Below are 13,022 nucleotides of genomic sequence, written 5' to 3' on the forward strand. Positions count from 1 at the left end.
TTAATAGAAAGTGACTTTAATTCAAGTAAAAAAGAAATCAAAAATTTAATAAATATCATTATATAAATATTTCACAACAAATAATCTCTGTGTTCAAAAGTCGTATTCTTCTATAACAATCTCTTCATCAGGCAATATCTTGACATTTTCATCTGACATGTTAGCATCATCAATTGGGTCGCTCTCTTCCTCTCCGAAACAAAAGTGGTCTTTTTCATCTAACGTCTTTCCCACTTGGCTATTAATATATGAAATTTTACAACAATAAAAGTAAGTATTCATTAAATCAATAGTAATGAAAACGATTATCAATAATGGTGAAAATAAAGATTAAAAGATAGAGAAATGATATAGAATATGATATAGATGAAAAGATATAGAATAATTTTTTGAAAGATATAGAATAACTTTCAATTTAGAAAAAGAAAACATCCTTAAACTTATGTTTGTTTCTCATTAAATTAAGAAAACTGAATTGAGAGAATACTACTAAGTATAAAGAAGTCATTAGTAAAATAAAATTTTCAAATAATTCTATATACCTTGCACCTTCGCATTGCTTCAATTTTATATTACAAAATTATTTGCAGTAAGAGTAGGGGTTATTTCCTGAGCATATTTGAAGATTTTCTTAAAGTTAACAGATTTTTTTTCTAATATTAAAATCAGCAAACACAAAACTATGATGAAAATTTTAATTACTTTTCTTTAATTCATTTAAAGATATTAAATTAAACGAAATTTAAAAATTTAAGAATTTTCTATTTATTTATTTACGGAATTTCTGAAATTTACGTAAAATATGACTTTTTATCTAATATACATTTTTTGCTTGATATATGTGCCTAATTTTGGGAAAATGAAGATATAGAAATTTTGAATATAAGAACATGAAGATTGTGCTGCAGATTGACTCAGTAAATTCTGCTGTAAGGTATATAAGTTGCACTGCAATGCCATAATCAAAAATACAAAAGTAATAACCAATCAGAGTTTTTAAATGAAGGAGTATATTGCATAAAACAGATTTCATAAAACAGTTTGCAAGAAAATATTTAAAATTGATTTAAAATGCTTCCTAAAAACAAAATGCGACTTTCTAAACTAGCTAACATGCGGTGAATGAAATTATCACTAAGTTACAAAAGTTAAATTAAAAATAATGTAACTCTAGTGAAAAATATCAGAAAGTCTTTTTTTGAGTACGTTGAAATGATAATAATATTTGTTTTCTTGGAAAGGTGTGTCGTTTATGAAAGAGCAAAATCATTGATCTGTCTGGGTTTTTTTAAGAGGTATCTATTTTGTGAAAATTTAGACATAATTAGTGCAAATAAAAAATTATATTTAAAAAATCAACACAAAAATATGGTAAAGGAAGAAGATATTTTCGAAAATTGTCACTACAAATAAAAATCATTTATGACTTATTTCTATATATTTTTCCCTATATATTCAAAAACAATTTTGGTATTGTAAAATTTTGGGCTAAAAATTTTATCTAAATTACAAAAAGCATAAATCTGTAAAAAATCATTGTCCATAGTAAAATTTTAACTTGAACTTAATAAAAACATGCATTTAACAGTACTAATACTAAAAGTTATTCTAATTATGAGAACATTTTCCTCTGGGTCATACAGAAAAAAGTTTCACAGAGAAAAAAATATTAGAAATGTCAGTTAAAAAAAATTTACAATAGTGTTTATGATAATGTTCGAATTTCGATTTCTTGTAAAGCTTACAGAGGGAGAGCCTCACGTTTAATTTTAAAAAACTCAGCGGGAAAAAAATTCGCTTTTAAATGGCGTAAACGACCGATTAGGTTTCCCACATTGACTGAACATGTGCTACCGTTTTGTAAAAGACACCTGGCAGGAAAGCTCTTCTTTTCCATAGATTGCAACAAGAACACAGATTTGCATGAGAACTTGCTTTTTCTTTTGTGAAACTGCCGTTTTTCCTAAAGTTGAATTTGTGAAGGTACCGCTAAACGGTAGGAAATTTACCCTGGACAGACCCTTGAGCTCAGTATTTATTTAATATCCATAAAAACAATACAGTATAACCCTAAAACAACACAGAATTCAATACAAGTTAGCGTTCCAAAATCGTGCAATTCTAGGATGTATTTATTACTTAATTCTACATATTTAAAGAATAATTAATACATTTAGGTATATATTTATAAAATAAAAAAAAAAAATACCTTGGCAAATATACTAAATTAAAAAACATATGACACTAAAATTTTATACTTTTATTGTAAAATATATAAAATTGCATCTATTATTTGAAATCAAAGTTCTAATTTTTGGTTAAATTAGAACTAATCCATATTGCCTTTATAGACAACTGCATTTAAATCCTTAAAAATATTTTCTCACAGCGCTTCTGTTTTGAGATTAAGCTCTTTTGTTCTCCTATACGGTTTATTTTTATGTTTGTACGGTTACCTACGATTATGTACGGTTACTTTCTTACGCTTGAATTGTTTAAAAAATGATTTCAAGGAGTAAAAAATAAAAAATAGTTAAATAGCTGCAAAAAACAAAAAAAAATTTAAAAACTATAATTTTCATTTCTCAATCATAAGACCCTTATTTTCTTGAAGAAATCTTAAAATAGTTTTCAATTTTGGAGAAATTGTAATGGTTAGCACCTTTGAAAACAGCACAGGAATATGAGTGTGATGCTATTTTCAACATTTGTTTTGATGCCAGTTGATGGTAAATTCAGAAGGAGTAGGTGTGAACAAATTGCGTAAATATTTTCATAAATAAGCAGACATTCAATTTCAATATGAAGATGAAAGAAAAGCCATTATCTCCAAATAATCTGCTGTTGAAAAATTTATTGTTAAGAGTTACGATTCTGAGAAGAAAAAGAATGGAACAGTCTTCTTCTCTAACTAAAGATAGTATTATCTCAATATGTTTATCTTTAGCGCAACTTTATATTTCATTTTACAACCGCATTGAACAGTCAAGCCAATTTCAGGTTTACAACCATCAATGCTTAACTATGTTTCCTTGTAAATTTTGAACCCAACCCGGAAGACAAGAAAACTCCTGGATCAAACATTGGGATTAACCAACCCTTGTAACGTTGCACACAATTTTTGCACAAAACTTAATTTATAATCCTAAATAGAGGTACAGTGTTTCAGAAGATCTAATTTTCAATATTTATAAAACATTTTCCTGAGAGTGTAAAGACAAATGTATCTAGTCCATCTAATTGAAAAAAAAAACAACACAAAATTCTTCAAAAAAGACAATCTTTTACAAGGTCTAACATCAAAGCAAATGTACTACATTAAAGAATAAAAAGAAAGATAGTATGCATACAAGTACAAAGTAATAGCAATAGTATGTGGTCACCTTTAAGACAAGTTGCAATATTTTTAGATTTAAAAATATTTAACACATATTTTTTCAAAATATAATTTACAATTTCATTAAAAAATATAACTGATAATTTTAAAACTAAAATCAATAACAATAAAAACCAAATTGAAGAGAATTTAATTGTTTGAAAGAATCAGGGGTGATTTTGAGCCGAAGTCAAAAAACTTGAAAATTTCTTGAGTAAAATCATTAATGACGTGTTTCAAAAAATAAATTTCTTTATAAATTTAAATCATTGATATTTCCACAACATGAAATTCTAAATAAATTATATACAACATAATTTAAATTAATAATTTTGTAAAGAGATGCCAAGAATAAATTATAGTTCCTAATATTTCTAAGTAAATTATACAACAATTTTTATGCATAAATGTAATCAATGATTTCTTGAAACTTCTGGGTCTTGGAATTTATGAAATTTTCGGATTGCGGTAAGCAGAATCATCTCTGAAGAATATTGGACTTAATACAGCTTAATTAGTAGATTGCATCACTACAAGGTTTTAAAAACTAAAAAATTAACATAAAATGATAATTAATTACCTAAAAAACTTTTTTATTTTCATATCTCTTAATTCTTTTGTTAGTGTTACATGAGCTAAAATAATAAAAAAAAATTGAAACAAATATTTTAATCTATTTATTATGTTTTTTTTTTCAAATAGATTATTAAAGTGTTAATACCAGGATTTAAATCTCTTTTTTGCAATTTTGAATGATAAGGAACTAATTCAACTTGTAGCTGTCTCATACTAAGAGAAGAGCCTGAAAAGAATAGGCAATGCACTTAATTCATAAGCTATAAAAAAATCCAAGTTGAACAATAAAATGTAAATTAAAAAGTTACCAACATTTCATAACCATAAATACCCATAGCTGCCAACATGGATAGGAATAAATAAAGTAGATTTTAAGAAAAAATAAAAATTTCATAACTGTTCCATAATTTTTTAACCGTTTTGGGAAGATTGGGATTTTTATAGTCATCACAATACAAAAACTTTATTACACTAATAAGTTTATTACACTATAAAACTTTATTACACTAATAAATAGTCTGCAATATTTTCCATTTATGATTAATATTAAATGAATTTGAAATGCTTCTTTTTATTATTTTTAACTTCTATTTTAAAAAAGACAAGTAAATCATTATTGATGATTAAAAGATTTTACTATTTAAGTACTGTTTAAGTTAAGAATAAAACAAATTGAAATTTTCAGAAAAAAGAAAAGCTTTAAACTAATTACAATAAGTGAGGCTCGTTCCCTTATGCACTAGCTATACTTATTTAAGTATTCAAGCAAGTGATAAATTGTGTAAAAATTCTATTCCGATTAAGGATATTTTTCAAAAACTTAATCAATTATAGGGAATTTTCTAAAATGTATGAAAACCAGGAGAACAGGGTGTATAGCCAAATCTTTGAATCAAAAATAAGCACTTTTTAAAAACTTTTCAAGCACTTTACAAAAATTTTCAAGCACTTAAAAAATTCATATTCAATCAATGATATTATTGAAAAACAAAAACTTTTTATAAACAGTTTTAGCGTTAAAAAAACAAAAAAGAAACGGGCGTAAATCAAAACAATCAGTACCTTCCCGCATCACCGAGTGAATTCAACTTGACCCTGAACTCAGAATAAAAGTACCCTTACCCCCTATGTCAAAAAAAGTGTTAGAAGTAAAATAAAATAAACAAGAACAAAAATAAATTAAATTAAAAACATTTCATAAGGATCTGATGTTCTCTATCCGAATTGGAGCACTCGGGTTTCGGTTTCAAGTGTGTGCATGCGCAAGTCATAACATGGGTACGACATTAAGTCCGCGTCAATGATTACGTAGCAAACTCCCCATTTTTCGTGAAATGCATGGGATCCACCAGATATCACTGAAGGAAAGAAAAAAAATTATTCAGAAAAAAAGCACTTTTTAAAAACGCCAGCTGAAAAAAGCACCTTTAAAAGCCTTTAAAAACGAAATCCCCAAAAAAGCACCTTTAAGTACTTTTCAGAAAAGCTACGAACCCTGGAGAATTTTTATTATACCAGTAGACCTGGGGAAAAATGGCAAAATCCAGTAGTCGACTGGTAAATCCAGGAGAGTTGGCAGCTACGAATATCCATTTTAAAAACATCATCAATGGCTCGACAGCCCAGGGTGGGCCTTGGCCTTCTCAAGAAGTTTAAATGAAGTTCAAGTGAGTTTAAACTTCTGAAAAAGTTTAAAAACATGCAAATTTTGAATATTTTAGGTGGATCTAAGAATCTAGTTAAAAATTTCCGAAGTCTAAAAAAGTTAAAGCTTTCTAGGAAGATCAATGCTTCCTAATAATGAAAAAAAAAACCTAGAAATATTTTCTCTGAGAATTGTAATCTATAGTATCTGTTAGGTTATTTTAAAAGATTTTGAGCAGAATGAAACTTTTTAGAAAATTATGTTATTTGTGCCCATGCAAATTTTATATCAACTATGGAAGAATTAGTGGCTTTTGGATTTGGCTTTGGTTCCTCTTTGAATTGTGGCATTGTAACATAGTGTCTCTTTTATTATTAGAAAAAAATAAAACTATAATTTCTTTCCAAGAAAAAAAAACCATTTTGAGAGAATTTAATGAATATTTACAGTTATATTGTTTTCAAAACTCACAACATAACAGTTTAGACATCAATGAAGCATTGGCTGTATTATTATTGCAGGAAGCGTTGCCAAATCTTCCAACAATAAATAAGCACCTTTTAAGTACTTTTTAAGAGTTCAAAATATATTTTTAATCACTATATACATTAACAAAATGCAAAATAATTTTCAAATTTTACATGATCATGATAAAATAACCAGTTTCTGACAACAAACTCTTTTCCTGATTATATTAGCTTTTATAAAAAGATCAAGAGTTTTTCCAGTCTGATATCAGGTGGTGGAGAATGAAGTCTAAAATTGAGAATATCTAGCAAAATGCAGCAGAGTTGCACATGAGAGAGCAAGAATGTCAGTGAGCCCAGCTCAGAAGACTTACATGCAGACCCGCAAGTATTTCATCAAACAAGTAAAATGATTGGCACTTTCATACGCTACGGATCGAGGGTACATCGAAATGGAGTGTGGTTTAATGAATTGTGAAAATGTTGAATAGAATAATGTGAAAAACACGCTTCTGCATAATATGCGTCAAAAATCGACAAAGTAAAGAAAAAAATCTAATTTTTGAAAAGGGAAAATTAAGCAGTCTTTAAAAACACTGAATAAAAAAAGCATCTTAATGGCCTTTAAAAAAAGAAAATCGAAGATAAGCACCTTTAAGCACTTTTTAAAAACTCTATGCACCATGTGTTAAAACATAGATAACAAAATTCATTTTACAAAACTGCAATTAATCTTCAACTACTCACATAAGTACAGTGAAGTTAAGATATTTTTACTAAGTGGTAATGATGGAAGCAAGTTTATAATTTTGCTTTAAAAAATAAAAAATAGGAACAAAGTAACTATTAAAATAAAGTCTTACCACTAAAAGCATACTTCAGAGATTTTTGCAACCACCTTTGCTGTAAGATAAAAAAAATAATAAATAAATAAAATTTTAAAAAAATGAAAGCAGATATAAAATTACAAAACAATAATTTTGGCTCAATCAAAGAATCTTCATATATACCTTAGATAAATTTTCGTAAAATTGAGGTTTGTGCAGTGCTCTCCACCTCCTATTATTCACAGAGGACAAATTGAACATCAGACCTCTAGACACCAAAGACACCATATAATCATTCATTGTGTCACAGGACTCTGAAACAAATATATATATATATATATATATATATATATATATATATATACATAATTTACCCTAGAATAATGGTAGAGACAATTTCAGTTTTTGACTTTTTTTAAAATTTCTCCAGGATTTTAGTTCATGAGATTTTTTTTTATACTTAGCTATAAAGCTTAAGTTTGAGAAACCAACAATAAATTACAAAAAAAAAAAGGATTTTTTAACACCCTATGCCAGAAAGCCAATCAAGAATCTTGTAACTTGTATAGATTATTTTGGTTGTTATTTGCAATAACAGCATAAAATTTCATAAACCTAACTAAATATTTATGGAGTTATAGACATTTTAAAAAAAATAAATTCCATTGTCTTATGTTTTTTTATTTTTATTTTTTATAACTTCAATATCTAATATAATTAAACAAAATTGTTAGAGAAATTTAAAATTATTTACAAAAATATGGATTTAAAATTTGAAAAAAAAATCAATAAAAACTACTTAAGATATGAGTATTTAAAGTAGTTCGCTTATATTGCGCACACACAGAAAATTTAAAAAAAAATTCATATTTCTGTAATGAATTGTATTTTCGCAACTAATGAAAATTATCTAATTTAAATATCTTAAAAATTTAAAAAGTGCCTAGCAATTTTCTAAGTTGTTCTTGTATTTTTTTAAAAGAAAGCTCAAAATGATAAGGGTCTTTCCACAAGTTTCATTTTATATCATAAAACAAGATTTATTAAAAATGATGTCGGAAAAAATAGACGAGACTACAAAATAAAATTTGTGAAAAACGCTAACCTTTTGTGATTTCTTTTAAAAAATACAAAAATTACTTAGAAAAATGCTTGAGATTTTTAAATTTTTTAAGATATTCAAATCAGTACTCTTTTCATTAGTTGCTAATTGCGGTTCACCGCAAAATCAAGGTTTCCATTAAACTTCAAAAAAAAAAAAAAAAATTTGTGAGTTTTTAAGGCAATACCCATATGCAGTGTTGCCAAATTAGGGGTTTCCCCCCGAAATTTAGGGGGATGTTTTATCTTCAGTGGGTATTTTAGGGGAATTTGTTTTTAGGGGTTTGTTTTAGGGTTATTTGGGAATTTTACTAGTTTCAATTTGGTTACATTCTAATATCAAATTTTATAACTGAATGTGTGAGATGGTAATATGAAAATCAATGTTAAACCAAAACAAAAAGATTAAGATTTAATTTTAGAACTTAACCCCTTTGTTGAATGTAGTAACTTATTACTTAACTCGATCAACCTGTACGTTTGGTGAATTTGAATACAAATTATTTAAAAATTTTAATGTGCATGGTTTAAAAATAATGACAAAGGATAAATAAAAAAAGAAGTACGTACAAAAGTACAAGAAAGATTGGGAACACAAAAATCAGCTTAATGGTATATTAATAGTACAATTGTTCATCATTTTTTCAATTATCAGCACATTATTAATTTCTTGATAATAAAATATTAAAAAGTATTAAAGCAACGTTTTCTATACATTATTTAACTTTTGTACTATTTTATAATACTTATGCATATTTAAAATTTTGGGTTTTTTTAAAATTTTTAGGGCATTTTACAACGCCATCTGGGGTGATTGGTTACCGGTACCTGACAAAACTGCCCATATGTCACACCTATTTATAAGGCAGACTCATTCATACAATCTTTCTTTCACCCACAGATCGTAATTTTGACCTGAAGCAGAGAATGATCAATCTCCTATCAAGTAACCCCAGAGGTATAATTTGTTATGAGGACATGGAGTACTTTGTGACCCGACAGATTTAATGTGCACCAGTCACCATTTACTACAAAGAGAATCCATGGCTGGGTTCGAATTCCTGTTCTCACAATCGTGAGTCTAGCACCCAACCAACCAGGCTATCCCGGCCTTTTAATGTCATAATTGTATATCAATAAAACTCTTTACGCTATTTTTACTATTACTATATTACTCATGGGTCAGGATAGCCTGGTCGGTAGGAAGATGGCCCCATGTCCGAGAGTTCGAACCCCGCCGGCCGAAGACTCCCCGTGTATTAAATGGTGACTGATGCACGTTAAATCTGTCGAGTCGCAAAGTTCTCCATGTTCCCATAACAAATCAATACCTCTGGGGGTACAGGATTGGAGATCGATCGTTCTCTGATTTAGGTAAAAAATTACGATCTGTGGATGAATGAATGGGTCAGCCCTATAAAAAACGGGCTGTGACGTGTGTGTAGCTGAAGACGAATTCTTGGCCATAGGATGGTGCCATTGAAAGAACAAGAATCGCACATTCTGCCTTAAATTTGCTTGGTTTCACCAAGCAGGCTTGCCCGTATGGCAAGTCGCATTAGAAACAACAACAACAACAAACCTATTTTTTATGTGAAACAAAAGAAGAATTTGGAGTGTGGCTTTCACTTGAAAGTAGTTTAGATTTGGATAATGACAGTATTTATTTCTAAATTTTTTACTTCAGGATTAGAAATGAGAGGATCCTTTTCAAACATTTTCAGATGAGTAAGAAGTACATCTTGATTTGATTTCTTTGATGCATCACCTAAATAAAATAAATATCAGCATTTAAGTTATTTAGCAAGTACCACAAGAATTTTTCCCAATGCATGAAACAGAAACAGAGAGGAATCCCTTTTACTACCATCTTCAGAGGAAGAAACACTCCCTTGCACAGATAAGGGCTTCTTAAAATCTTAAAAAAAATATTGATAATTTTAAAATTGAAAAAGAAAATTAATAAACATCAACGAAAGGAAATGCTAACCCATACAAGATCTCTAAAGTGCAAAAAATTGCAGTTAAAGTCATCAAATTTAATGTGAAAATAAATATGAAACTTCTGAAAAGATTTTTTATTTTATTTCCACTACCCACCCATATTAACATTTTGTCAATTTAGACATTTACAGTGCAGATTTGTTGGCCACTCTTTCAGGGGTACCATATTTTATTAGGTGGGCCAACGTTGCTCTCACAGTAAGCACAGATACTACAGAACATCCATGCTTTGCATGGGATTCTAACCCAAAACTTTTCTGGTGCAAGGTCAGTTCCCTGACCCCTACATAGTCCGGTCGGCACCTCTTGAAAGTAAGAGAAAGAAACAATTAAAATTTTATTTAATCTTTCCTTACACAATATGTTATTATTGTTTTATGATTTTTGCTGTATTTTTATAAATTAAGACATTCAATAAACTGAATATATCACTCATTCAGAGAAACAAAGTTAAGTGTTAAACTAAGCATCCCACAAGTTCTGCTTTTTTGCTTTTTTTTCCTCATCATGTAGTTCACACAATTTTCAAAATGTTTTAAATTATGACAACCAAGAATCTATAGCAGCCATGAAATCCATATAAAAATAATATTTGCACTCTTATTTACAATAGAAATGACAAAAAAAAAATATTAAGTGGCTTTTAAAATGTCAGAAAAAAATATAACTTTAATTTCAAAAACTTAATGAATAAAGAAAAACAAATTCTTTTTCTACTTTTTCTGTTAACATTTAATTTCTTTAGTTGAAAGTCAACTTTAATGTCATTCAGTCATTTTCCTATTTCTGTGAACTTTGACTGCATTTTCTTTTCTTTTTTCTGGATATTTTTAAATAAAAATTATTGAATAAATTTTTTTAATTTTACTCTTTCACTTGTAAATGAGAATATTTTTTCTCTTTCAGGAATCTTTCACTTAGATATAATATTTTTAAATGTTTGTTCATAGAGTTCTGTTGTTTTAAAAAATAAGTAATTTAGGTTTCTTTTCTTTTTTATCAAATATTTTTTATGCTTAAAATATATATGTTTAATTTCGACTGAAGATTTTTCACATATTTCTTCTTTTTCTCCTTTAACATTAAAAAAATTTAATGCTTAAGATAACATATCTCTAAAAGCTTCTGAAATTTTTTAAACCACTATGTAATAAGTGTATTGCAACATTTTACATAGGTATGAAGTTTAAAAAGCTATCTTTTACTCCTTATAAACAAACAATATTCAATTGAAATAAAAAGTTAGAAAGCAAAAATAAGCAAAAGGAAATTTTAAACACATGTATGTTAATAAATGCTAACCGAAAAAATTTGCTAACATACATATCTTTAAAATTTCGTTTTGCTTACTTTTGCTTTCTAACTTTTTGTTTCAAATGCTTACATAAGACAGATTTGGTTTTTAACTGCTTTCAGAGCCTTACCATTTTGACTTATTAATTTAACCAAAAATTTTTATCTTAAAATTTGCTTAAACCAATTTCATACTCTGATTGCAAACAATATACATAATACTCAATACTCCTCAAAAAATTGTTTTTTGCACTCTAAAAGTTTTTGTACTAACTGTTTTTACTATTAACTAAACTAAAGTTTTGCTTATTTTTGGTTTCTAACTTTTTATTTCAATTGTTTACATAAGACAGATTTGGTTTTAGCTGCTTCTAGCACTTTTCCATTTTGACTCATTATTTTAAAGTTCTAACCTAAAATTTTTATCTTAAAATTTGTTTAAACCAATTTCATACTTTGATTGCAAACAATATTCATAACACTCAATACTCTGTAACAATTTATTCATGCACTTAAAAAGTTTTTGTGCTAACTGAAAAAAAAAATCTTATAAATATATAAACATTTAAGGGAATAAACTGTAAAGTTTCTTTATTTTTATATGATAGACTTTAACAATGCTTCTAAGTTATTTCAAAAAATTAAATAAAAATAAAAGTCAAATCTAAGATAACACTATCAAAACCATAGTGCTTTTGTGACACACAAATTAAAAAATCACATAAAAATCATTATTAATAAATGCATTAATGAAAGTCTATAAAGTCCAATATATAATGGAAGTTCATTATATGATAAACTTCAACAATGTTTCTAAGCTATTTTTAAAAATGCAATATAAATAAAAGTCAATTCCAAGATAAACCTATCATAACCATAGTGCTTTTGTCACACACAAAATAAAAAATTACATAAAAATTAGAATCATTATTATATGCATTAAAGAAAGTCTATAACATTTAACATATAATGGAAGTTCATTATATGATAAACTTAAACAATGTTTCTAAGTTATTTCTAAAAATGCAATATGCATAAAGTCAATCCTAAGATAATTTTATCAAACGCATAGTGTTTTTGCAACACGAAAAATGAAGAATCATATGTTTATAAAAATTAGAATCATTATGTAGATAACGTACAAGACATGCACATGAACTGCATAGAATTTATGGCATTCCGTATATCTCCCAAAGAATCGGCAAAAATATTTTCAATTTCAGACTTGCTTAGTTTTTTGTTGCAGGAATGCACCTAAAATTTAAAAGAAATGAAACTTATTAATTTGTCTCCTTCAATGAGATCTGAAGTTTAATGCAGGAGACACCTTACCTTTGGTGAGTTATTAATTTTTGTGAGCACTTTCATCACCATGGTTGGGGCAATTGCATTAAAACTAAAAAAAAAGTAAAAAGTATTCAACAAAAAAATTATTAATAACATGTAAAACACAAAGCTTTAAAGCAAAATTCGTTGAATTCATAGTTTTCAATAACACAAAATAAATGAGATACTTATACAAAATAAGCATTAATAAAATAAACAGTAAAACTGTTTACTGAAACTTTTTCTTTTGCATTTATAAATGTGTTAATTTAAAAAAAAAAGCCAACTTTTATTTAATAGGGAAGCAATCATTTGATGTTAGTTGGCAATATCTTCTCATTTTTAAATGTATATTTTTGTAATTATGAGAGTGCTTAGGGTTTAAAAATGGTTTACTTTTGTAAAAT

The 13,022-nt window shown here is 27.3% G+C and overlaps 2 protein-coding genes across 3 annotated transcripts in view; both read right to left on the minus strand.

Annotated features, from left to right (window-relative positions):
• LOC147817041 (uncharacterized) lies at nt 1-9,715 on the minus strand. The gene is made up of 6 exons (XM_087154253.1): nt 9,575-9,715; nt 7,075-7,205; nt 6,928-6,967; nt 4,098-4,178; nt 3,957-4,011; nt 1-238 (listed from the first exon to the last, which is right to left on the minus strand). The coding sequence occupies exons 2-6, from the start codon at nt 7,189-7,191 to the stop codon at nt 94-96; spliced, it is 438 nt and encodes a 145-aa protein (XP_087010379.1). The 5' UTR covers nt 7,192-7,205; nt 9,575-9,715; the 3' UTR covers nt 1-93.
• LOC147817042 (cell cycle checkpoint protein RAD17-like) overlaps nt 9,396-13,022 on the minus strand; it is a 21,300-nt gene continuing 17,673 nt past the window's right edge. The window contains exons 4-6 of one of the 2 annotated variants that reach the window (XM_087154244.1): nt 12,622-12,685; nt 12,432-12,543; nt 9,396-9,760 (exon numbers count right to left, since the gene is read on the minus strand). In XM_087154244.1, the coding sequence (XP_087010370.1) occupies nt 9,633-9,760; nt 12,432-12,543; nt 12,622-12,685 (304 nt within the window). In that variant the 3' untranslated portion in view covers nt 9,396-9,632. The other variant, XM_087154247.1, reaches the window with a different exon arrangement.

Source organism: Parasteatoda tepidariorum, chromosome 1, assembly GCF_982258835.1.
Source record: "Parasteatoda tepidariorum strain Cologne lab strain chromosome 1, Ptep-v5.0, whole genome shotgun sequence".
Classification (NCBI taxonomy): Eukaryota; Metazoa; Arthropoda; class Arachnida; order Araneae; family Theridiidae; genus Parasteatoda; species Parasteatoda tepidariorum.

What these genes read in the sequence shown, in the direction of transcription:
- LOC147817041 (XM_087154253.1), bottom strand. Translation starts at nt 7,191, where the DNA reads ATGAATGATTATATGGTGTCTTTGGTGTCTAGAGGTCTGATGTTCAAT. An exon ending in TCTGAAGTATGCTTTTAGTG is followed by an intron (nt 4,179 to 6,927) that starts GTAAGACTTTAT and finishes TATTCTTTTCAG; the next exon opens with GCTCTTCTCTTAGTATGAGA. An exon ending in AAAAAGAGATTTAAATCCTG is followed by an intron (nt 4,012 to 4,097) that starts GTATTAACACTT and finishes TTATTATTTTAG; the next exon opens with CTCATGTAACACTAACAAAA.